The 27,213-nt window shown below is 40.6% G+C and overlaps 1 protein-coding gene across 5 annotated transcripts; it reads left to right on the forward strand.

Moving 5' to 3' along the window:
* Positions 1-20: 20 nt before the first annotated feature.
* On the forward strand, positions 21-27,213 carry NMNAT1 (nicotinamide nucleotide adenylyltransferase 1). Of its 5 annotated transcripts, none has more exons than XM_058552857.1 (7): positions 145-348; positions 819-947; positions 6,241-6,358; positions 20,967-21,137; positions 22,447-22,630; positions 25,463-25,605; positions 25,930-27,213. In XM_058552857.1, exons 4-7 carry the CDS (start codon positions 21,023-21,025, stop codon positions 26,328-26,330), a joined length of 843 nt encoding a protein of 280 aa, XP_058408840.1. In that variant the 5' UTR covers positions 145-348; positions 819-947; positions 6,241-6,358; positions 20,967-21,022; the 3' UTR covers positions 26,331-27,213. The 5 variants fall into 5 exon arrangements, with proteins under 5 accessions (XP_058408837.1, XP_058408840.1, XP_058408839.1 ...); XM_058552856.1 differs by lacking the exon at positions 6,241-6,358 and adding an exon at positions 14,248-14,380; XM_058552854.1 differs by lacking the exons at positions 145-348; positions 6,241-6,358 and adding an exon at positions 21-114.

A 27,213-nucleotide genomic window follows, 5' to 3' on the forward strand; every position in this document is an offset into this window, starting at 1 on the left:
ACACTTCCGGCCTCCTGGAACCAATGAGGTTGCGGCCGTGGGTGTTCGCCTCGCTGGCGTCCGGGTTGCGGGTCGTCTCCCGGAGAACTCGGGCCGCTCGGCTTTGAGGACGTGGTAAGCCCCTCAGGCGGAGCGTGTGAGAAACCGGTGTCTAGGGGAGTCAGCCCAGGACTCCATTCTGTCGCAGGCATAGGGGAGTCCACGATGGTGCCTTTTGGGGGGTCACATGCAACGGTCCCCGAGGCAAGGTCATATTCAAGTTTGGGGGGAAGAGTTTGCCCCTTCATTCTTTCGGTCTCTCTGTAGAACCAAAAACCTCGGTAAATTTGCGTCTGGCCTTCGGAACAGGTGAATTTACCCTAAAAAAAAAAAAAAAACCATTCTAGAGGCTTCTTGAGCTTGGCAGAGGTGGGGTAGGGGACGGAGGCAGAAGTCCTCCATTCTGAACTTCTCTTTTCTCCGAAATCCTTCTTTCCAAATCTGCAGAAGACTAGATCCACCTTCTGGAAGCGGTTTCACACGCCCCTTTGAAGGAGGCTACTAGCTGTTGGGCAGCGCTGGAAAGTTACTCGGAAATTAGGTGGAAACTATTTTCTGGTGTTCCCAGCCCATCTCCTTGAAGAGTCAGTAGTCCGCAAGACAACATCAGGGTTTAAAGCAAAATTGTTTCAGAGGTGTTGTCTTTAAAGTTATTTCTATTCCAGGCGCCCAGAACAGACTTCCAGCTAAGATTACAGTAGAACTCGACCGGAATTAATTATTTCTGTCAGTTCTTTCTGATCATAGAATTCCTTACTTTGCCATGCGTTGTTTTTCAGAGTTACAGTTTGGATGGGAAACCACTGTTCTGGCCCAGCTTAGAGAAGAGTCTTTGACAGGCAAGTCGGAATGGTTCCCATAGCCTACCTTGCAAAACGCCTCCGATTCACAGAATTTGCTTTGTAAAAGTAAGTGACTGCTATGTTAGTGCAAGTATCTAATTTTTGGTATGTGTGAAAGTGTCAACGTTCTGAGTGATAGGGAACTCTGAGTGACAGTAGGGTCAGTGCCAAACAAAACAAAACTGGAACGTATACTTTCATGTTTCACCATTTGAAGAATTTGCTGAGTAAACTTGGCTCATTGTGTACTTCCCCAAATGTTGATGATGACAATACAGGCGTTTGTGTTGGCTTTGGTATTAGAAGCTGGAGGAAAGGCCTCACGGTGCATGCATCCTATTTGCCTGCTCCTCTTTCTCAGTGACTTAATCTGTTTCAGCAGTCCTATGCTGAGGATGTTCTTATATACTTTTGGGTTCTTGTTTAGAGTTAATGGGTAATGAAAAAGTATTCCCAGTGCATGAGGAAGAGAAATTGGTTTGAGTTCCAGTTCTCAAACAAAAATAGAATCTCAGCTTTGGGCAGGGTGGGGTGCCGGAAGGAAGAGAAGATGTTAGGACGTATCACAAGAGAGAGCACTGGGGAAAGTAGCCTCCAGACTAGGAGTAATCACTGGAAAATCAGATAAATACCACTTGGCAGCCGGAGGAGTTTAGGACATTTTAACTTGGACTTGGAATGGGAGTCCAGAGAGTGCAGGTTGCACCAACTGGGCAGAGAAAATGCTGGGGCAGATGAAACTTGAGTGGCTAACAAGAACTACCACCAGCCAAAGGCTCTCTGAACACGTGGACCTCTTTTAAATGTCTGCTAGTAGATGGCTTGTACCATTGTAAGTCTTGTGTAATGGTTAAGAGCATGAACTTTTAGAGTAAAGGTTGTTACATGAGCTGTGAGATCTTGAGCAAGTTAATCAACCTCTTTCAGCTTCAGTTTCCTCATCTGTTAAAAAAAAAAGGGGCTAATAATAGTACCTACTTTATTGGAGTATTGTAAGGATTACATGAGTACTTAGCACATTGCTTGGCACACAGGAAGAATTCAATGTTACTATTATCCTCCTCATCATCATTTAAGTTAAATAAACATAATTGGGTATACATTTATAAGGAACAGGCCCATCCAAAGAGAGTGAGTGAATGTATTACCCTTCAGTGAGGAGCAGAGGAGATAAAATGAGGCTTTCATAAGCAGGAACCCTGAAGTTTTCTGTCCCCCTGCTGTCATTTTCCCAACCCCAGGCAATCACTGATCTGCCTTCTGTCATTATAGATTAAATTATCTGTTCTAGAATTTCATATAACTGGAATCATACTGTGTGTACTTTTTTGTATCTGGCTCCTTTCACTCAAAATAGTGTCTGAGATTCATCCACGTTATTTGTATCAGTAGTTTGCTTCTTTTTATTGCTCAGTAGTATTCCATTATATGGCTACACCAACTTTGCTTATTCGTTCATTCATTCATTTCTTGATTAACATTTGAGTTGTTTCCAGTTTTTGGCTATTACGTATAAAGCCAAACCACACAATTCTTTGAGTGGACGTATGTTTTCATATCTCCCTGTTATTTTTAAGCTATTCTCTCTTTTTTTTTTGCTGAGGCTAATTTGCCCTGAGCTAACATCTGTGCCAGTCTTCCTCTATTTTGTGTGTGGGTCGCTGCCACAGCATGGCCACCGACTAGTAATGTAGGTCTGCGCCTGGGAACTGAACCCAGGCCGCCGAAGCAGAGCGTGCTGAACTTAACCACTAGGTCGCAGGGCCAGCCCCTAAGCTATCCTCTTAATTCCTACCTAAAATCCTTTCTCTATGGCATCTTCCTCCATCAATTATTCACTTTCTTGCAGGTTCTGTGGCTTCTCAGTGGTGCTTTCCCCTCAACCTACCAACATTCTAATTCTATTCTTCAAAAAAAAAAAAATCAAAGAAACAATCTTTTCTTAACCATGACAGCCTGTTGAAGATAGTGTTCAGTATCTCTGGGTTTTACTGCCAGATTCTAGTCTCTCTATTTCTGTCTGCCTGCTAGATCTCTCGACTAGGATGTCCTATATGTACCTCAAATTCAACACCTATAAGATAGTAGTCTGTCTCTTTATGCCTTCTCTCCACACCTCCCAACCTGTGCTTCCCATAATACTCTGTTGACTAGTGGCACACCATCCACCCAGTCACTTATGTCAGAGATCTCCTCCTTCCTCCTCCTCCTTCCCTTCTCCATTCAGTCAGCTGATCTGCTTGTAAACCCTTGACACCATCCCTCCTGTTACTACCCTTCATTATCTCTCATCTAGACTGATGGAGTGCTCCAAAGCAGTGCTTTGCAAACTTGAAGATGCATACAGATCACCTGGGGATCTTGTTAATTTGCAGATTTTGATTCAGTAGGTCTAGAGTAGGGCTTGTGATTTTTCATTTCTAACCAGCTCCCAGGTAATGCCCATTCTGCTGGTCATTCTGTCGTCACTCACTCTATTGATAATGTCGTCCAGTCTCATGAATTTAAATACTGTCTTTACGCAGATGCCCCAAATCTCTAGTAAATCTCTAGTCTGGACCTCTCCCCTGAACTTGGCTCTGTTCTCCATTTGCATATCTAACATCACCATTTGGATATCTAGTAGATATCCCAGATTTAGCTTATTTATAAACTGAACTACTGATCTTCTCTCCCAAACCTGCTCCATGGCCATCTTTCTCTTCTCAATTAAAGATAACTCTGTTCTTTTAGTTGCTTAAGCCAAAAACTTTTGGAGTCATCCTCAGCTTCTCTTTCTCACAACCCACATTCCATCCATCAGCAGATCACCTTGGCTCTACCTTTGCGATATATCCAGAATTTCGTGATTTCTCACCACGTGTGCTGCACCCACCTTGTCCAAGCTGGCATCAGCTCTCACCTGGATTATTGGAGTAGCTTCCTGTCTGGTCTCTTTGCTTCCACCTTTGTTTCCCCCTATATTCTGTTCTCAACTGCAACAGCCAGAGAGATCCTCTAAGAATGTGTTAGATCATGTCACTCCTCTGCTCAAAACCCTGCCGTAGCTCCCTATTAGCTCTCTGACTGCATCTGCTCCTCCTTCCCTCTGTTAACTCTGCCTCAGCTGTTCTGGTCTCTCTGCTCCTCGAACATGACAGGTGCGCTTCTGCCTCAGGGCTTTTGCATTGTTACCTTTGTCTTCCTTCAGATATCTGCATGGCTCAGTCCCTTGCCTCCTTGAATTCTTTGCTCAAATATCACTCAGTGAAGCCTTTCCTGACCCCCAGGTTTAGAATTCCAACACTCCTGATCCTCTTGCCCTGCTTTGTTTTTCTCATAGCCTCGTTACTTAATATGCCACATATAGATGTATTTATTTTAATTATTGTTTGTCTCCCAGCACTAGAATGTAAGCTCCACGTGGCTAAGGAATTTGGACAGTTTTGTTTACTCCTTTATTCCCAGCATCTACAGCCTAGTAATTGCTCAAGAAGTATTTGCTGAACCATGATGAATGAATGAGAGTTATTTCTAAAGTGCGCTGGTACATTACTCACTGTTTAAACCCTCTAATACTTCCCCATTCTCTACAGGATGAAATTTACACTCCCTAATATCACATCTGAGGGTGAGGAGACCCTAAAAACGGTCTTCCAATAGTTCCATGTTAACGTTTTTTTAGTCTAGTAAAGTAGAAAAAGAAAAAGAAAAATTATTTGATTGTGGAATTTTTTGACCTTTCCCCAATGAAATGTTAAACTATGACATATGTCTAATTAGGAATTCCGTTATTACATGTCTTTATTTTTAATGTAAGTGGAAAATATATATTGAAGACTCATGGTATATTGTATACAGCCAGACTTTTAGATTAAGATGAACATTAGAAATTCACTACTTGATTCAATTAGTAATTAGAAGTTTTTCACTTACTTCTAGGTTTAGCAACTGTGGGAAAAGTAGTAGGAAGACTAATTTTAAATATCAGCTTTTTAAAATTTTAAATGGAGAGTAGTAGATGTCAAAAATCAAGTGTAAAATTTCATGACTTTAATGCTTAATGTTTTTAGTTTCTCAAACTTCCCTTGACGTCTCCCAGAAAGCTGATCATATGTACACTCAACATTTTGCTTTTAACTTCAGAGATGTTATACCTCTGAAGCTCTGGCCCCAGATTAAGAACTCTTAAAACAAAGCATCCCCCACAAAATAGTTGCTCAACGAAAGTTCCTTCCCCTCTGAGCAAACATGGGTCATAGAGAATTTTGTTAGTCTGTGAGGGAATGTTGCTGATTGTGGCTATCTAAATTATGAGGGAGCTAAAAAATAGCCCAGTTTTAGCATTTTATCGTTTTCACCTGTATCAGAAAGAGTATAGTTTATATTTCATAAGATACCAGTAGCGTAAAACAAATGTTTCTTAATGAAATTAACTCTCGTGAAACCAGATTTGGTTTTGGTGGAAATGATAAAACCATAAAAGTAAGTGAAAATTCAGTTTTATAGTTTATGGATTAATTAAAATGCTGGTTCAAATTATGCTTCAAGTTATGCTTATCAATTATGAAACATAAGTTCATTTTCTGAAGTTGTGTTAAGAATGTTGCATAATTTGAAGAAATACTGAGCAGCCTTGGTCTTAAGAAGCAGCTTCTTGCATTTACAAACAATCAGTTGAAAATTTCTAAGTAGCAAAAAATGGTTGGATTCTGGATATATTTTGAAGATGAAGCCATTAGGATTTCCTGATGAGGTGTGTGTGTGGGGGAAAGGCATTAAGGATGATTTGAGGTGCAGTAGACCCCCGTTCTCCATGGGGGATACATTCCAAGATCCCCAGTGGATGCCTGAAACTGCAGATAGTACCAAACCCTACATATACTATATTTTTTCCTATACATACATATTTGAAGTACAATAGCAAAACAAGCACAAATTTCTTTTTCTTTCTTCACATTTTCACTGATAAAAGATTCATTCTTACTGTAGATCTTAGCAACCTCAGCGTACGATTTTTTTTCTTAAGTTGAGAGCTTTCACCTTTTCACTTAAAGGAAGCACTTATGGGTTCTCTTTGGTGTATGTGAATTGCCAGCGTCACTGCTCTTGTACTTTGCGACCATTATTAAGTAAAATAAGGGTGACTTGAACACAAGCACTGCAGTACCACGACAGTGGATCTGATAACCCAGCTGACTACTAAGTGACTAATGGGCGAGTATCGTATTCAATGTGGATACACTGGACAAAAGGATGATTCCCGTTGCGGGCAGGACAGAGCAGGATAGCGCAAGATGTCATCACGCTACTCAGAACAGCGTGCAATTTAAAACTTATGAATTGTTTATTTCTGGAATTTTCCATTTAATATTTTCAGACCACAGGTGACTGTGGGTAACTGAAACCATGAAAAGCGAAACCACGGATAAGGGGGGACTACTCTACTTGGCCTTAGCAACTGGAAGAATGGAGTTGTCATCAGCTGAGATCTTCAGGTAGATCAGGTTTGGGGGCGGCAAGAGAGAGAGTTCAGAAGAAAAGAAACTTCTGATAGAAATACTATCTTGAGATAAGTTGGCATTTATCTGACACGTTAATATTTGGTTAATAAGGTCTAGAGAATGTAAAAGGCTGTGTTATTCTTAAATAGTTTCTGTTAATCATAGTAATAGAATTATTTTAGGGGATTTCATTGTTAATGTATGAGTTACTTGGGTTTCTAATTCCTAAGTTTTAGGGCTATGTCTGGGATGTGGAAGGTGCTCAGAAAATGTTGGTGTGGTAGGTGGATGATGTGTGTTTTAGTTCACTTCCCCTCCAACGGGTACCACCTGAAGAGAGAAGAGGATGGAGAACGGTCATTTCCACGCGTGAATGTCTGTTCCTGTCTTAGATGTGTTGGCAGATGTTTATATTGAATTTGTTCCTCCTGCCAATAGATACTATTCTTTTCCTCAAGAAATGGAGTTGTCTCCACTTCCTAAAGACATTGAGAGCATCTGTGAGTAACTAGCTCCTACTTAAAATACCTCAGAGTCTGTGAATACACACACCAAAAGTAAGAAGGCACAACATCAGGGAAGGATCAGTTGGCTGTTTTCTCTAGACAACAGTTGACTGTCATGATGCAAACATTGTTGTAACCCATATGGAGGAGATTGTGATTATTTTTAATCTAAAATTTCCCACTGCATTTTTAAAGAAACGATAAACTGACCTTGTTCAAATGTACAATCTGAATCACTATTCTTTTGAAACTAAACCTTTGTTCATTGCTAAGATTTTTATTTTCCTTCTTCCTTTTCTTTTTTATTTTTTAAAAATGTTTTATTATGAATGCTGACTTGACCAGTTAATGCAGAGATGAAGAACATGCAGATGCAAATTGATTTTTTTAATTTTTTTTTTTGGTGAGGAAGATTAGCCCTGAGCTAACATCCTTTGCCAATCCACCTCTTTTTTGCTAAGGAACATTGGCCCTGGGCTGACATCCTTGCCCATCTTCCTCTACATTATACATGGGACGCCTGCTACAGCATGGCTTGATAAGGGGTGCGTAGGTCCATACCCGGGATCCAAACCCGTGAACCAAGGGCTGCCAAAGTGGGGCGCATGAACTTAACCACTATGCCATGCGGCTGGCCCCCTTCCTTTTCAATACTTGTTTCTGTAGCAGCCATCCAGCTGATGCCACGAACTTCATTGAAACAAAAAAGGAGGTTTGGAAAGTCAAAGTAATGACTTTTTTATTTTAAAAAGTATGTAATAGGAGATCGTTATTTGGAGTGAATTTGCTTGTGATGTCAGTCCTGTGATTTTGGTTGAACTATTCCTTTTTATCCATTGTCAGCACTCAGTAATACTTAAAGACAACTTTCTTCCAAATGACTGGTTTTGATGTGCTTCCTATCATAGCTCTGATGTTCAGCTGACTGTTTCATCTAGGAGTAGCAGAGTAAGAGATGGTTGTGTGCTTGGTGGCAGTGCTGCTGGCAGGCTCAACCTGCCAGACATATATCTGAGGCAGGAGACCAGCAGGGCTCAGATGCCAGCTTCAGACCGTTGGTTTAGCATCTGACCTTGGACAGGTCACACTGGCCAGCCAGATCAGCCCCTGGCCTGAGAAAAGCACTGTAGGATGAAGAATGGGGTCTAATTAAATGGAGTGGAAATAATGTGAGAAGGATGGCTTTTTATATCCCATTCTAACCTTCTCCGATTTTTCTTTACTTTTCTTTTCATACTCCTTAGCTTCTTGGAGCTCTTGCTTTAAGAGGAACCAGACTTCCCCTTGCAATGTAACAGTCCTAGCTGAGTATCCACTTCCCTCGAAGGACTGGTAAGCCTTTGACAAGGATAGATTTCTTGGGAAGTTTTTTGCATACCTATAGAAACCAAGCTGCTCACTGACAGCAGCACAGACAAGTAGTAAAGTTCAGGGGTTGTTTTTTCCTGTGTTTAGAAGGGAAAAAGCACTGTGAGGAATACTTGTCTTTATATTGGAACACATATTTTAAATGTTTTTGCCAAAAGCATTTAAACAAAGGCACCAACTTAGCAAGAGATCGAAGGCTTGCTGCTTAATGTGCCAAACCCAATCTAGTAGTTCCACTGTTGATTAATATCTCAACTTTTTTTTTTTAATTCTGGTAAACTAGAATTCACCCACAAAAAAGAAAAATCTCCCATGGAAGTTTTAAACGTTCCCTGGTGAAATGTTTTAACTGTGACGTGCCTAGTTAGGAATTCTGTCTCTACATCTCTGTATTTTTAGTGTAAGTAGAAAATAAACATTGTAGACTAATGGTATATTGTATATAGTCAAGCTTCCAGATTAAGATGAATCTTTAGAAATTCAGTATTTGAAAACATACACAGTCGGTTGCCAAAACTGTTAACACCATGGTGCAGACTCCTTCACCAAAGGATCCCACACCAAATACAGAAAACATCCTCTTTAGTGCCTGTGGGACCGGTTCCATATGAGTAAGCAGCACAGTAAAACCTAAAGGGACAGCAGAACAGCATTGGTTTACTAGGTTCCATCATCTCAGAAATACATTCTTGAATGCAAACCTAAATAGAATGTTTCCTTGCTTTCCTACTGTGGAACAGAAATGCTCAAAACCTAGCCAAGCTAAGGTTGTTTTTTGTTTTTTTTTTTTGTATATAGGTTGTGTTCTTATTATTGGCAATGCTGGTGATAATAACTGTGACTATTTTTTGAATGATTGCCCTATTATCTCATTTAAACCTTACAGCAAAACTGTGAAGCTGGTATTTTTATCTCCTTTTATGAATGAGGAAGCGGAAGCTCGGAGAGGTTCAGTAACTCCTGTTGTTGTGGAGTGAATGTCTGAACTGGCCTCCCTGTGTCTCCAAAGCCGGGGCTCTTCACCATTACATATGTTGCCTCTTGTGGGGTTGTGATGTAGTGGGAGACTCTTTCTAGAATAGTGCCTAAGGCATTCAGTAACTATTTTTTCATTTTTAAAAAATTTAGCCATGGTTTTTTTTTTATTACATTTTTTTTTTTAGTTTTTTATTGATGTTTTAATAGTTTATAACATTGTGAAATTTTTGGTTGCACATTTTTGTTTGTCCATCACCATATATATGTCTCCCTTTACCCCTTGTGCCGACCCCCTACCCCCATTGCCCCTGGTAACCACAATACAGTTTTCTCTGTCCATGTGTTGGTTTATATTCCGCATATGAGTGAGATCATGAGTGTTTGTCTTTCTCTTTCTGGCTTATTTTACTTAAGATAATACCTTCTAGGCCCATCCATGTTGTTGCAAATGGGACAATTTTGTCTTTTTTATGGCTGAGTAGTATTCCATTGTGTATGTATATATACCACATCTTCTTGATCCAGTCATCAGTTGAGGGACACTTGGGTTGCTTCCACTTCCTGGCTATAGTGAATAATGCTGCAATGAACATAGGGGTGCATAAGCCTCTTTGGATTGTTGATTTCAGGTTCGTTGGATAGATTCCCAGTAGTGGGATGGCTGGATCATAGGGCATCTCTATTTTTAATTCTTTGAGGGGTCTCTATACCGTTTTCCATAGAGGCTGCACCAGTTTGCACACCCACCAGCTGTGTATGAGGGTTCCTGTTTCTCCACATCCTCTCCAACATTTGTTGTTTTTTGTCTTGGTGATTATAGCCATTCTAATGGGCATGAGGTGATATCTTAGTGTTGTTTTGATTTGCATTTCCCTGATGATTACTGATGTTGAACATCTTTTCATGTGCTTATCGGCCATCTGTATATCTTCTTTGGAGAAGCATCTGTTCATTTCCTCTGCCCATTTTTTGACCAGGTTGTTTGTTTTTTTGTTGTTCAGTTGTGTCAGTTCTTTATATATTATGGAGATTAACCCCTTGTCAGATATATGTTTTGCAAATATTTTCTCCAAGCCATGGTTTTTATTTGAATCACATATCACTCTTTTAAGCACACACAAAGGAAAATATAATCAAAATGTATTAGTTAAGGTATTCTTTTTTTTTTTTTCTGTCATAGTTATTTCTTTTTTTTTTTTTTTAATTTTTTGTTTATTGCAGTAACATTGGTTTATAACATTGTAAAAATTTCAGGTGTACATCATTGTACTTCTATTTCTGCATAGATTACATCATGTTCACCACCAAAATACTAATTACAACCCATCACCACACACATGTACCGAATTATCCCTTTCACCCTCCTCCCTCCCCCCTTCCCCTCTGGTAACCACCAATCCAATCTCTGTCCCTATGTGTTTGTTTATTGTTGTTATTATCTACTACTTAATGAAGGAAATCATACGGTATTTGACCTTCTCCCTCTGACTTATTTCACTTTGCATTATACACTCAGTGTCCATCCATGATGTCACAAATGGCTGGATTTCATCGTTTCTTATGGCTGAGTAGTATTCCATTGTGTATATATACCACATCTTCTTTATCCATTCGTCCCTTGATGGGCACTTAGGTTGCTTCCAAGTCTTGGCTATTGTGAATAGCGCTGCAATGAACACAGGGGTGCATGTACCTCTGCAAATTGGTGTTTTCAAGTTCTTTGGATAAATACCCAGCAGTGGAATAGCTGGATCATATGGTAGTTCTATCCTTGATTTTTTGAGGAATCTCCATACTGTTTTCCATAGTGGCTGCACCAGTTTGCACTCCCACCAGCAGTGTATGAGAGTTCCCTTCTCTCCACATCCTCTCCAACACGTGTTGTTTCCTGTCTTGTCAATCATAGCCATTCTGACGGGCGTCAGGTGATATCTCATTGTAGTTTTGATTTGCATTTTCCTGATAGTTAATGATTTTGAACATCTCTTCATGTGTCTGTTGGCCATCTGTATATCTTCTTTGGAGAAATGTCTGTTCAGGTCTTTTGCCCATTTTTTAATTGGGTTGGTAGTTTTTTTGTTGGTAAGATGCATGAGTTCTTTATATATTTTGGAGATTAAGCCCTTATCAGAAGTATGGTTTGCAAATATCTTCTCCCAATTGTTAGGTTGTCTTTTCGTTTTGTTGATGGTTTCCTTTGCTGTGCAGAAGCTTTTTAGTTTGATGTAGTCCCATTTGTTTATTTTTTCTATTGTTTCTCTTGCCCGGTCAGACGTGGTGTTTGAGAAGATGTTGCTAAGACTGATGTCGAAGAGCGTACTGCCTATGTTTTCTTCTAGAAGTTTCACAGTTTCAGGTCTTACATTCAAGTCTTTAATCCATTTGGAGTTAATTTTTGTGTATGGTGTAAGGTAAGGGTCTACTTTCATTTTTTTGCATATGGCTATCCAGTTTTCCCAACACCATTTGTTGAAGAGACTTTCTTTTCCCCATTGTATGTTCTTGGCTCCTTTGTCAAAGATTAGCTGTCCATAGATGTGTGGGTTTATTTCTGGGCTTTTGATTCTATTCCATTGATCTGTGTGTCTGTTTTTGTGCCAGTACCATGCTGTTTTGGTTACTACAGCTTTGTAGTATATTTTGAAATCAGGGAGTGTGATACCTCCAGCTTTGTTCTTTTTTCTCAGGATTCCTTTAGCTATTCGGGGTCTTTTGTTGTTCCATATAAATTTTAGGATTCTTTGTTCTATTTCTGTGAAAAATGTTGTTGGAACTTTGATAGGGATTGCATTGAATCTATAGATGGCTTTAGGAAGTATGGACATCTAGTTAAGGTATTCTTAAAACTTCTCCACATTTCAGAGTCCATCTCCTCTGTATCACTTTTTCATTTCAAGTTCTTGAGGTCTCTATTTTTCTACCCAGTATCGTCTCCTGCTCAGTAACTATTTATTGACTGAGTGAGTAAATCTGGTATTTTTATATGACTATAAAGAATTTTATAACACCAACAGTAAATATTTGTATTTAACTTAATTTAGTTTCATATCAAATTGTAGGACAACTAACTAGAAGAGTTGCTAAGGCACTTTTTAAAAATGTCCTTCACTTAAATTTTATTTTATTTTATTTATTTTATTTTTTTATAATTTTTATTTATTTCCTTTTTTCCCCCAAAGCCCCAGTAGATAGTTGTATGTCATAGCTGCACATCCTTCTAGTTGCTGTATGTGGGACGCGGCCTCAGCATGGCCTAAGAAGCGGTGCATCGGTGCGCGCCCCAGATCCGAACCCAGGCTGCCAGCAGCGGAGCGCGTGCACTTAACCGCTAAGCCACCGGGCCGGCCCTAAATTTTAAATACTACTTTTTTTCTTAAGTTTCAGTCTGTTAGCTCCTGAAGAGCAGGAAGTCCTATCTTATCCACTTTTGTTCTATCAGTGTCTACCAAATAGTAGACACTTAATAAGTGCTTGATAGAATGACTGCACACTTACTGATTGTGAAGAAAGTAAAGATGATATTACTGACCAAGTTGGTAAGAAGTTGACTGCAGTAGCGAGAAGAACTCAGCCTAAAAATCAATACACTGGGTCATGCATTAATTTATTACTTGTTAGAAGAAATCCACACTATAAGCATAACACCAGAAGGCACTAACCCTTAAGTTCTAATCCTGATTCTGGCACTAGCTTTATTTGGCTCGAGGCAACTCACTGCTCTTAAGAACCTTGGTCCCTTTGCCATGACTGCAGATTAATGCTGTAAAACAGCCCACAGGTAATAACTAAGAATTATTCGTATTCATAATTGGTGGACAGCTAATGTTTACCATCTTTCTAATTCATGTTAATTTTATATTTTGGTGAAAAAATATTTTGTGGAACTTCTGGCCTTCTGAATAAGGAAATATACCTTACTGCACTTAAACTTCCTATAATAAAAGCTGGCAGGGGCCAGCCCCACGGCGTAGTGGTTAAGTTCAGCGTGTTCTGCTTCAGCGGCCTGGCATTTGCGGCTTTGAATCCCGGGCGCAGACCTATACCACTCGTCGGCCATGCTGCGGCAGTCACCCACATACAAGATAGAGGAAGATTGGCACAGATGTTAGCTCAGGGCCACTCTTCCTCAACAAAAAAAGAGGAAGATTGGTTGGGGTCGGCCCGGTGGTGCAAGTGGTTAAGTGCTCGTGCTCCATTGCGGTGGCCCAGGGTTTGCCAGTTCAGATCCCCAGCACGCACCAACGCACTGCTTGTCAAGCCATGCTGTGGCGACGTCCCATATAAAGTGGAGGAAGATGGGCACAGATGTTAGCCCAGGGCCAGTCTTCCTCAGCAAAAAGAGGAGGATTGGCAGATGTTAGCTCAGGGCCGATCTTTCTCACCAAAAAAAAAAAGAGGAAGATTGGCAACAAATATTAGCTCAGGTCGAATCTTCCTCACCAAAAAAAAAAAAAAAAAAAAAAATGGCAAGTTTGGATTAGGCTAATTACAAAGAGTGTTAAGTTCCTTCTCTGTCCCTTAAGTGGATTCTCGGTTTTCAGATGTTTTTAGAATTCCCACGTTTTTAGAACTGTAATTTTTTATTTTGAATGAATCAAATTGCATTTGCTTCATTTGCCCAATGATGAAATTATTAACTGACTGACTTTTTCTCCCAAGACCGATTTCCATCATAGAATCTGAAATAACATATCAGGTCATAACCTGGTCGAGTGTGGCCGTGTCGCCCTCAGCCTGCAGACATTAGCTCATGCTAGGCCATTTGGACTGGTCTCTGGGGAATCCGTAAATTGAAACATTGGTGCCCTCATTATCTCCCATTTAATGGCTTCTTATACTAGTAGAAATGTGTTGATTAAAAGTTAAACTCAATCTGCCCAAATCCCAGCTATCCTCACTGTACTGAGATTTTTGACTTTTCAAAGAGGTAAAGCAGGTGACTGCCATTGATAATAGCGGCAAAAACAATGTGGCAGGCTGCAATTAAACACGTAACAGGAATCGCAGAGAGCGCCCGAACCATCTCCACAGGTAAGACATGCATGCTGAGCTGCCGGGTGAAGGGGTTGGCAGGTGAAAGAACTTACCTTAGCAGAACATACAACTGGAGGGCCAGGGTGGTGATCCCAAAGAAGAACACAGTCACTTGGCTGCGTGGGACACGGTGAGTTACATTTTACATTACTTGTTTAGTGATAAAATGGCTTAAGAAACCAAATTCAGGTTCTGTTTCATGATAATGTTACATTAAGCCACAGAGATAAAGTTTTAAACATAACAAAGATGAATTGAGATCCATCCCACTAGAACAAAATTGTGTCTAATAATACTTCACTGAGAATAAGAGCTACCGTTTATTGAGCTCCTGCTATGTAAGACACTGTTGATAATGGTCTCTGAAGAATCTTTAGAACCTTGGTTCCTTTAACGTGACTCTAAATTAATGCTGTAAAACAACCCACAAATAACAGTAAGAGTTACTAATATTCGTAATTAATAGACAAATGTTGCATTCAATTATCCACAAAATCCCATTTTATAAATGAGGAAACTGAGACTCAGAAAGGTTAAGTGTCTTGTTGGAGGACAGACACCGAGCAGTGGCTGGTAGAGCTAGAGTCTGCCCTGGGTCTGCGGGTCCTGAGTAGGCCCTGTGCTGTGCTAGCTCTGTGCATTGTGACCCTCATGACCTGAGAGGTAGCACACTAATAAACCGAGAGGTAACCCACCTGCCACAGCTTACTCAGCCAGATGAAATCTGCTGTTACTGCTCCAACATGTTTGAAATTCTCTTGAGATTACACGTACATAGTTTCCATGCATATAAGAAAATCTTCCTCATTAGCTAATAGTTCTCTTTCTTCACCATAAACTGTATTATTCACCTTGATTATTTATTTTATTAATCAGTTTAGCACTGAATGACTTTAGGGTATTTGTAGAAATCAAATCTACCCTCCAAAGACAAAGATTTATCCCCAATGAAGGTACTCAAAAAATAGGCAATTTCAAAATATATCCCAGACTATTTAAAGCAGTGGCACATTGTTGGAACTAGAATGTAGTTACATGCTTAAGGTGACTATTTATTTATTTATTTTTTTGAGGAAATCAGCCCTGAGCTAACATCCGTGCTAATCCTCCTCTTTTTGCTGAGGAAGACCGGCTCTGAGCTAACATCTATTGCCAATCCTCCTCCTTTTTTTTTTCCCCCCCGCAAAGCCCCAGTAGATAGTTGTATGTCAAAGTTGTACATCCTTCTAGTTGCTGTATGTGGGACGCGGCCTCAGCATGGCCGGGGAAGCGGTGCGTTGGTGCGCACCCGGGATCCGAACCCGGGTGCTAGTAGAGGAGCGCATGCACCTAACCGCTAAGCCACGGGGCCGGCCCTAAGGTGACTATTTTTAAAGGAATACCGTCTTTTTAGAGGTGTAAATTTCGAGTGGTTGTTAAGCCAATCACCTTATTTAACAGTAGGCCAACAGAGATTTAATTATATTGAGCAATCTGAAATGTGACAAGAAAAGCCAAACAGCCAAACAGTTACTTTTTTTTGTTGTTAATGTGTTTTAAAACTGGCTTAATGTTTACAAAATGTTTTGTTAATGTTTTAAAATTTAAGTGGGTCCATGATTTAAAAATAGAAAGTAAATTTTAGTCAAACTTCAATACTGCCTCAGGAAGAAAGGAACTTTTTGTCCTGGAGAGCTGGGGAGGGACACTTACAGCCTGAACCGATGAGATCTCGGCAGCCAGCAGTGCAAGTGATAGGCTGTGTGGGCCAGACAAAAGTGAATCATGGTGACATCGGTCCTTGAGCACCTGGAGCAAAGCAAGGAGGATCCAGAAGAATCCTGTTAGAGCTTCCAAACCACTTCTGCACCCGTTCTCCACCTGCCGTGTCCCCCTTCCCTAATATGTACTCTGCAAGGGTACGGAGGAAGTGCTCTCCCACGGAGAGGGACAGATCCTCGTTCTTTTAAAGCCACCCTGGGGTATGATAGGAGCTCACTGTAAGGTAATTATTCTGCGGCTTTGAGGGTCTAAAGTCTCGTCTGAGCTTGAGTTGGCTGTGTTCACAGTGAATTAATAGAACTGAGCTGGATATTTGAGACAGGTCATGAATGTGACAAGGAAGAAAGACAGCGGCCTTTCAGCTGAGAGATCAGCTTCTCCCAGCCTCATCCCTTCCCCTTCCCCTGGGGAAGACCTGGAAACCTGAGCTCATCCCCGAGGTCAGGGAGGGACTCCAAGCTCTTTGTTCCATCCTTCCCTGAACAGGAGCAGCTCTCTTGGGGACTGTACCTTCTGCTCTCAGACTTACCTTCTAGCTGACAGCTCAATCTCCCTTGGGGAATGGTGCCTGAAACTTGAGATGGGTGAGGCTGGAACTGACACTGGGCTCCAGCTGAACCTAGCCCCTCCACCACAATCCTGGAGATCATGCTCAGTAGCTGGCACGACACCCTGATTTCCCTGTGGGCCCAGGGTCCTGTGGGGATGTTGCATTCACCACCACCCCATAATACCACGGGTACTTTGTATGGGAATTGGGCGGGAGGGGTGGGAACAAGCCCCAAGTGAACCCTGGTATCATCCTGGGGATGATAATGGAAAGGTAGAACATTTAAATCATTCTTAGCCAATGAACTCATTTTTTAAATGCCATGTGGAACATTGCTGACCCTTCTCCCTTATTTCCCATCGACAATGAGCAGCGTCCCTGTGATCCCCATGACTGTGCTTTGTTTGGAGAAGGCCTCAAATATTTATTGAATAAATATTTATTTCCATTCCCACTGACTACTTAAATTGAGACACTCAGGACTTTGTAACTGGCCTTCCTATCTTGTTTTGCTTCTTTCAATCAATCCAATAACATCACCATCATCAATATTATCACTTTCCTAACAAATAACATCCAACATTTATTTTAACACTGTGCCAGGAAATATGCTGATCACCTTGCCATGTATTACCCTCAAAATAACTGAAATTGGTTGTCATTATCCCTATTTTACAGATGAGGAAACTTAAGACCCAGAGTTAAGTAATTAGATAAAAAGGTTTTAACAGCTATATCATATTGTTTTTCTAGACCCCTATTGCCACTCCATTGCTCAGAAACCTTCAGAGGTTCCCATTGCCTAAAGGATTAAAGTTCACATTCCTCAACTCCTCAGCTAGGAGGGCTCATTTCCAATCTACACAGCTCCAGTTTGTCTCCCATTTTTCTTTTTGTTGAGAGAGAGTCTAGGAATCAAGAAACTCAAATTCTAGCTCTGGTTCTGCCACTCACTAGCTCTGTCCAACAAGAGCATAGAGTCTGAGCCAAAACTGAGTTGGTGAGCCTAGCCAACTGGGTCTGAACAGTATTGGGCTACAAATAAATGGTCCTGACATAGGTCTTTGAGTGTTGGCAAGTCTTGGAATTGCACAGGGAGGTGTTTATAGCCTTAATTTCCAATTCATTCTCAACCCATTTTTTCTTCTTTGAGATGTTTGTAATACTGAGAAATTAAAAAAACCTAAATGGCCTAATAGATTAACTGGAAAAACTAAATATCTAACAATAGCTTATTATTTGGAACAAGCTAAATGCCTTTGGCCAAATTCTTTTTTGTGGTGAGTATTAAATGAAAATGTATTAAAGTATTTTATAAGTTGAAAAGTATCACACAACTGTTGATTTGTTTATTGTCGTTTGTTATATTTTTACATAAATTATAAAAATAAGCTTTACAAGTAATTCCCCAAAAGTTCCTAAAATGCTTTGAGCTTTTTGGCATCACTGGAATTATATTTATAAGCTCTTAGAGTGATTATTTCGAAACATAATTTGGATATATAAGAATACTTTTTAAAAACTTCACAATAGCAAAAGTATTTTTGCTATCGATAGTTAATAAGGAATGTTTATCAAAGAAATAACCCAGAACTGAGTGATTTGAATTTGAGATGGAAAGGTTCACTGAGTCCCAGCACAACAAATGAATAAGACTCCCACTGAGACACATCATTATGGCATTTTGGAGCATTGGGGATAAAGAGAACATTCTACAAATCTTCCAAAAAGATAAAGGTTACATAAAAAGGAACAAGAATCGGAATGGCATCAGACTTTCAACAGCAGTGTTGGATACTAGAAACAATGAAGAAATGCATTCATAATTTAAAAAGAAAATGATTTCAACCAGTAATTCTCTCAGTTAAGCTATTTATCTCTGAGGGAAGAATAAAGACAGAATCAAACTTATTTTATTTCCCACGTGCACTTTATTATGAAGCTACTTGAGGATATGCTCCAGAAAAATTAGGAAGTAAAATGAGAAAGACAGTGATATGGTCCTAAGCAACAGGGGATCTAATTCAGAAAAGAAAATGAAAAAGATTTCAGAATGACAGCTGCACGAAAGATTAGAGATTTTCAGTCCAGATTAGAGAAAGAGAGTTCTAGGAGAAAAAGCCTCCAGGAAAAAACAGGTTCAATAGAGTAATAATATTTGGCTGAACCACTTGAAATTGATGTTTTTGTGGATTAAAAAGGGTTGAACTGTAGCAACGTGATATGCAACATTAATAATAGCTACATTCATTGTGTGTTTATTACTTGCCAAAAGCAGTTTTATGTAGTGTACAGGTATTGTTTCATTTAATCCTCATAACAATCATGAGGTAGGTAGTATTATTTTCTCTGTCTTAAGACTGAGAAACTAGGACAAAAGAAAGGTTAGGTTAGGGTCAGGTTGCACAAGGTCGTCTAGCACATGTAAGTGTTGGAGCTGCGATTTGAACCCAGGCAGTCTGGTTTCAGAGCATAGGTTCTTAACTATTATGCTGTACAGGCAGGAAAGTAGAGGATCCTTTTCTGTGGAGTCTGACCAGTCCAAGGGGGAAGACCTGTAATTCCGGCAGCCGGGTTACCATACAGTGAGCCAGCTGTGCGCAAGCCCTACCTACCCACTCCAAACTTCCTGTCTGCTCTTTTTGAAGGAAATTTAAAATATATCATTAGTATTGGTGGAGAGAGAAGAGAGTGCATTGGTGAGACAAGAACAAAATGCTGTACAAAGGAACGTTCAGAGGACAAAGGTCTTAGAAATTTTAAGAGTATAATAGCAGAAATGAAAAGCTCAATGGATAGAGGGGCGGATGAAGTTGAGGGTATCTAGATATTAGAGCATGAAAGCAAGAGGTGGGAAATAGAAGAGAAAAGAAAATTAGGAGATCAGTCCAGGTGCTTCAGCTCTAAATAATAGGCATTTCCAAAGAGAACAGAGAAAACGGAAGGCAGAAAATCATTTATGAAATAATTCAAGGACATTTTCTAGAACTGAAGGTTATGAGTTTCGAGATTGTAAGGGCCTGCTCAGTGCTCAGCACAATGGGTGAAAATAGAGCCACACTAGAGAACATCATTGTAAAATTTCAGAACACAGGAGATGAAGAGGAGATCCTGGAAGCTTCAAGGAAGAAAAAAATAAGTCACATTCAAAGGATCCAGAATTGGAAGTGACTTTGGATTTCTCACTCTTAACCCTGCAATCTAGTTAGAAGTAATGTCTTCAAAGTTCTTGGAGAAGATGATTTTCAACATAGACTAGAGATAACGGGTGTGTGTGTGTGCGCGTGCACGTGCGTGCATATGGAAGTTTGGGAGGGGGTAGTGAGGGTCTGTGAGAGCTAATCCTCACAGATCACAAGAGAAAGTAAATAGGCACTGTTTACACTGGATAAATTAAGAAACAGCATTATAAGCACATAATATAGAGTTATGGTAGAATCTACCAGAAGAAATAGCTGCAAAAGTTAAAAGTGGTTGCTTTTAAGGAAGATGGATGGAGGGGTTGGTGAGCAGGATATAGTCAGGGATTGTTGGTTTTCGTTATGGGCCTTTTGTCACCCTGTGATTTCTAAATCTATATACATGAATTTGTTCAATAAAATTTTTAAATCGGTGGTCTTGCATTACTTCATTAGGGTTATGGAAGGATTAAATAGAATAATTGATATGAAAAAGTTTGTAAATTATAAACTATTGTTCAGTTACAAGTGATGATATGATCACGTTGACTAAGAGGCAAAATACTGTTTTGAAGGGTAGGTTGTTGGGGAGTTACATTTGGTAGATGATAATGTCATTGTATCGGTTAACTATGGCCACAGTAGTGCAATCACGAAACTTCAGCAGCATACAACATTAAACACTCATTTTTGCTCGTGAGTCTAGGGTTAGCTTGTGGGTTTGCTGATCTGAGCCAGGCTCAAGTGATCTCACCTGGGCTTGCTCGTGTGTCTGAGCCGGTTGTCTGTAGTTTGGCTGTCTAGGATGGCCTCAGCCACATAGCTAGAGGTTAGCTGTCTATCAGCAGGAGCACCAGCTCTCTCCCACCATTTGTCATCCTCCAGCGGCCTAGCCTGGGCTTATTTTCATGGCAGAGGCAGGTATCCAAAAGAGACCGCAAGTGTACAAAGCCTCAAAGGCCTAGACTCAGAACTGGCATGCTGTCACATCTGCCATATTCTTTTGGGCAAAGTAAATCACAAACAGTAGGAAGGAGAGATTGCATCCCTTTATGGTAGGAGGTGCAAATTCACATTGAGAAGGAAGGGTGGGGACATGGGGCCGTTTTTGTAATTAGCCTAGCATAGTCATTGAAGCCGAATATTTTTATCCATCTACTTGGAATGCAAACATGGAAGGACATCTAAAGACCTGTAACTGAATTTATTTTCTTTTTCCTTTGTAGACAACAAGGGAGGTGTCAGAGTTTTCCAATTAGATCAACAACTTCAAATTGTTAGCATGGAAAATTCAGAGAAGACAGAATTGGTTCTCCTTGCTTGTGGTTCCTTTAATCCTATCACCAACATGCACCTCAGGTTGTTTGAACTGGCCAAGGACTACATGAATGGAACAGGTAGGAACAGTAACCAAAAACAATAATGGGGTTCAGGACACCTTACCCCAGAATATGGCATATTGGATATTTTAAGCTGAAGGAGTTTGAGAAAAGGGCAGAATCAGTAAAGTCACTCTGACCTTCTCCCCTGAAGCAGATCATAAAACCCTCATGTGAGAGGTGCCCTCCCTGTACCTGGAGGAAAGGAGCATCCTTATCTCTGATGAATTCAAACAGACAGGCCTTGCTGAGTATCCCGCCGTTTACTGCACTTACGCTGTACCCTTTGCCCTATCATGTTTCTCCACGACTGTCCACTCTTCATCGAACCTAGCATAGGCTCCCATCAACCTTCTATTAAATAAATTGGTATGTTTTTCTCCTGTTAATCTGTCTTTGTCAATTTAATTTTCAGACCCAGCCAGGGACCCTAAGAGGGTCAAGGAAAGTGTTTTCCTCCCCTATATACACACAGATTTGTTTTGTTTTGTTACATAAATGGATCATGCTGCATGCTGATAGATAGATGGATGGGTGCTCAAACTCACTAATAATCTTTTACTTTTTGAGTGTGTGTGAGGAAGATCAGTCCTGAGCTAACATCCGATGCCAATCCTCTTCTTTTTGCTGAGGAAGATTGGCCCTGGGCTAACATCCGTGTCCATCTTCCTCTACTTTCTATGGGACGCCGCCACAGCATGGCTTGACAAGCGTTATGTTGGTGCGTGGCCGGAGCCGAACCTGCAAACCCTCGGGCCGCCAAAGCAGAGCGCACGCACTTTACCGCTGCGCCACCTGGCTGGCCCCTCACTAATAATCCTAATAATCAGGGAACTAAAATAATAAGTGAGATATATTTTGCCCATCACATTGACAAAAATTTCTAAACTTCATAGTGTCAAGTATCAGAGATTGGGGAGAAATGGGCTTTTGTATACACTATAGGTGGACAATACGAATTGATTAAGGCTTTTTACGAGGCAATTTGGCAATATCAATAAAAATTTAAACTGTGCAAGGGAATAGGGAATTAGTGTTTAATGAGTACAAAGTTTCAGTTGAGGAAAATGAAAAAGTTCTGAAGATGGATAGTGATGTACTATGTGCACGTACTTAATGCCAAGAACTATACACTTAAAACGGTTAAAATGGTAAATTTTATGTTGTATTTTACCACCTTTATCAATGAATGAATGAATAAACCTGAATCCCTGTTTACAAAAAAAACAAAGAAGATCTGTGATTATAAAACCATATTGATGATCATATTACCTGTGCATACAATGTAATTTGTTATACCTCATATCAAATCTAACTCTTTATCCAGGAAAATATAAAGTTATCAAAGGCATAATTTCTCCTGTCGGCGATGCCTATAAGAAGAAAGGACTCATCTCTGCCCATCACCGAGTTTTCATGGCACAACTTGCCACCAAGAATTCAGAATGGGTGGAAGTTGATACGTGGGAAAGTCTTCAGAAGGAGTGGGTAGAGACTGCTAAGGTGCTAAGGTATTCATGGTGAAATCAACTTTGTCAGTTCATGGACATGGGTTGGGGGCTTCTGTGGTTTTTTACCATGTTTCAGTGCTGCCTGTGTCTGTGAACCACACATTTGCAAAACTGTAACTAGGATTGGAGAGGGTTAGGCTGTGCCCTTCCTGTGGGAGGTTATTACATGGCTGTGGAACAAAGCAACAGAGCCTGGGTATTCCTTAGTCTTTAAGTCTTCATTATGTTCTGAGACATTTGCATGCTTGTTACTATGTATGTCTCTGTTAGAGAATATGCATAGAGAAGCCTGCTTGGCCTGTCTGTGCCCCAAATGAGAAAGACGAAGTTGTAAGACGATGTTATTGTCATGAATCTTCTTAGATATAAAAGAGAGAGGCAGCGTGAGCTGCTTCCTGATTAGAAAGAAGACTTGAGAGTGAAAGCCTGGTTGGCAGTTCTGCCAGGTCTTGGGCACAGGGCAGGAGACGCTCAGTGCCTGCCTCTAACTTGCTGACTGCTGCCAACAGGCCTGCAGTGAGCAACTTCTCTAGGGCTTGGATTTAAAGCAGCATTTCTCAAGCTTTTTTAACCTGTGCTCCATCAGCCAAGAAGATTTTTGTCAGACTTTCTGACAAAATTTTGAATTATAAACACAATTTTTGTCATTTTCTGGTAATAAAACTTTAATTATAGCCAAAAAAAAAAAAAAAAAAGGGAGACAGGCAGTTTAAGGAAGAGAAGCTGTGATGCTTGGTCATGGACAGAGCTGATTTTATGTACTACTGCCATGACAGCATAAGGGTTTGTCACAAATGTCTGTGCTCATATCTTTAAAACAGTTCCTGTTAAGGATTCAGAAACCAGAATAAGTAACATCTAATTATTGATTAATATTATCTTGAGTATAAAATGAGAGGGCTTCTGAAAAACCTTTCTGTCTAATGTCTGTTCTTAGAGTTCTGAACTTTCTGGTTCTGACTGTATCAGTTCTATCATTTCATATAGGAAATAGAAACCGCTCCGAGTATTTTAAGCAGAAAGGGATTTAGGTGCTTATGCAAAAGTTGTTAAAAGGGCTGGAGGAGTGGAAGCGGGATTTGTTTCAAGGTCATACCTCCTCAACTACAGTCAGAGTTCAGGAAACTGTTGCTCTCTCTGCTACCTCCAATGCTGTGGTGAAACTGTCCCAGTCTCCTAAAGTTGGTGACTGGACAATGGACTAGAGACTGGCCACCATGCTCACGCTGGAAGACCTTGCTTGTCAGGCTCCACAGCCGCAGAAAGATGGCCTCTGCCTCCCTTCTGCCTTCCAAATCTCGCACGAGTGAATCTTATCAACAGAATCTCCATCACATCTGGAACCTGCTGCGAGGACCTCTGGGAAACATGTTTAGGGTAGACCGGACACTGAACTAGCAGACAGTGTCTAGCACAGTGACTTATCAAGAGGACTTACTTTTCAGGCTTATCAGGGAGAAGAGAGTGTTGCCTGTTCGTTGGCCAGAAATTCTCCCATGAGACGTCAGGCTCCTGCATCCCCACCTTACCCAGCCCTCTCTGGCTCCATAGTAACCTTACTGTTCATTACATATTAACTCAGCTCTTCGAGAGGGAAGGGATTTAGGGGCACAAAGGACCCACGGCTGGCTCCAAGTGTAGCTCACGTTACGTGGGTAGCTTTTCACAGTTGTAGGGCAGTGGGCATCCTGCTGCCAGCCCAGGATAAAGCTATACACAAATGCTGCCTGTGGTCCCTTCCTTTTAGGCTTGGGCACTTGCCCCCCCGATAGGACCTTATCCTTGGCATTGTGGTTCTTCATTACCAGGTCAAGGCACACTCTTCAGTGGTCAAGAGTGGGCCCTGGAACCAGACTGCTGGGGTTCAAATCCTGGCTCTGCTACTTATAAGCTAAATGACTTTGGGCAAATTAATCAGTTTTCTTTTCTCTCAATGGGAATAATAAACAATTCTGATATAGTGGTGGCAACAATATAGTTGCTTTATAATAACCAAAACATTCACTCAATGAAGTTGTTATTGAATGCCTTCTATGTTCCAGGGACTCTTCTAGGAGCTTGAGTTGCAACTCTAAGCCTTCACTTCTCCTCCATTATGGGAATAATAATAATAATATTTATGACATGAGATGTTAAGAAGCTTTAATCAAATAATCCATGCAGAAGATTTAGTGTAGTGCTTAGCAGACAATAAATAATTAATGTTATGTCTTGTTATTATGACACAGACACATAAAACCTAGAATAGTAATGGCTACCATTTGGATTCCCTTGCTTTCCATTCCCTGTAGCCAGTTCCCAGCACTACAGTGTACTGGCCAGTATCCATTCTGACCCGGCACTACTGTGTATACTGGTCGGCATCCATTCTGACTGGTCAGGCATTGTGTGTAGCTGTGGTTAAATGTTTTTAATATCACCCAGCCTTTAACATTCACTGGATCAGAGGCTCTTAGGCATCTCCAGAGGGATGATATTTTATTTTATTATTTAATTTAATTAATTAATTTATTTATTTATTTTATTTTATTTTAGAGGAAGATTAGCCCTGAGCTAACATCAGATGCGAATCCTCCTATTTTTTTGCTGAGGAAGATTGGCCCTGGGCTCACATCTGTGCCCATCTTCCTCTACTTTATATGGGACACCGCCACAGCATGGCTTGACAAGTGGTACATAGGTCCATGCCTGGGATCCAAACCTGTGAACCCTGGGCCGCTGAAGCGGAGCACACAAACTTAACGGCTACACCACTGGCCCAGCCCCGAGGGACAATATTTAGGTTAAGCATTGTGAGAAAGAGAAATGTTCTCTTGCTTTGTTGTTTTATAGACACCATCAAGAAAAGCTGGAGGCCGGTAGCTGTGATCACCAGCAGGGCTCACCTGTGCTGGAAAGGCCTGGACGGAAGAGGAAGTGGGCTGAACAAAGACAAGATTTTAGTCATAAGAAATCCCTAGAGCCAAAAACAAAAGGTCTGTATGTTTTTCCAGGACTTAGCGACTAGAGTTGATAAGATTCTGGAGATGAGCAAGCCCCCCATTCATATGCAGTACGTGTGGGTGCCTGGAAAATACCCTGTGTTATTTTTATGATGAGAGAGAGGGAGAGTAAGAGGCACCCTGAGCTTATTTCTCCTGCATTAATCTTGAGCTTTTGAGGTGTCCTAGATCTCTTTTGAGAACCTGAATCTTATAAAAACTATGACCTTCTAGCCAGAAAAACACATATACACATTCATTTTGATACAGGGAGTTATTAGAAAAGCAAACTCGGAAGCTATGTTTTCTTCTTCCCAGGTGTGCCAAAGGTAAAGCTGCTGTGCGGGGCAGATTTATTGGAGTCCTTTGGTGTTCCCAATCTATGGAAGAGGGAGGATATCACCCAAATTGTGGGAGACTATGGGCTCGTATGTATTACTCGGGCTGGAAATGATGCTCAGAAATTCATCTATGAGTCCGATGTGCTGTGGAAACACCAGAACAACATTCACCTGGTGAATGAATGGATCACCAATGACATCTCATCCACAAAGATCCGGCGAGCCCTCATAAGGGGCCAGAGCATTCGCTACTTGGTACCAGATGTTGTCCAAGAGTATATTGAAAAGCATAATTTGTACAGCTCTGAGAGTGAAGAGAGGAATGTTGGGGTTATTCTGGCTCCTTTGCAGAGAAACATTGCAGAAGCTAACTCATAAGAAATTCTATAGCCTGGTATTTTGGACTTACTTTTTGGGAATTTGAAACAATCTGGGTGTTTGTAACTGGGGAAAGGAATTGTGATCCTGTTTCATAAACTAAAGCTTAAAAGTTTGGTAAAAAAAATCAGTAGTAAATGAAAATCAGGCTTATCTTGTCAGAATTTGCTAAGATGAATGTTTTCAGTATGGTCTTTTTTTTTTTTCTGTAGAGGGTGCGAATCCTTTTATCTTTAAAACGAGATTAGCAGCACTAAAACCAGAACGTTCAGTCTAACTACAAATAATAAGTCAAAAAGGACATCCTGGCTTTACCACATAAGAGAAACAAAATGTGAAAAGCAAGAGTCCATTTAAAATCCTAACTTGAGCTATGAAGGGAACTAACACTTGATGCTTGCCTATTTCTGGGCAGTCTTCACTGAGGGTGGCCAAAGAAGTAATTCTTAAAACAGTGATTTTGTAAAATGCACCACTGATCAAGTCATCTCCAGCTGGGCAAAATACAGGTTGTGAATATGCCTGGTAGGAACTTTGTGCCAATAGTTCATTCTCTCTGGCACACATCAGAATGACCTATTAAGCTTTGCCAAGACACACCTGCCTGGAGCTCCACCTTTGGAGGTAGGAAGAGGGATCCAAGCCCTCAAATGTTTAGAAAAGTGTACAGGTGTTTCTGATGCCAACCAGAGGTGGAGAGCCTCTGCCTTACACGTTATACACGTCTCTTAGCACAGCCCTGTTGTGTCTCATGTTCTTGCCCTGGCCATCCGCTGTCTTTTTATTTTCAGGAACAACTCCAGAGACATCATGCTACCTGGAACAGAGAGAACCACAGAGAATGAGAGATCTCATTCAAGGATTTTATTAAGTATGCATGCTC

Source organism: Diceros bicornis, chromosome 13 (genome assembly GCF_020826845.1).
Source record: "Diceros bicornis minor isolate mBicDic1 chromosome 13, mDicBic1.mat.cur, whole genome shotgun sequence".
NCBI classification, from domain to species: domain Eukaryota; kingdom Metazoa; phylum Chordata; class Mammalia; order Perissodactyla; family Rhinocerotidae; genus Diceros; species Diceros bicornis.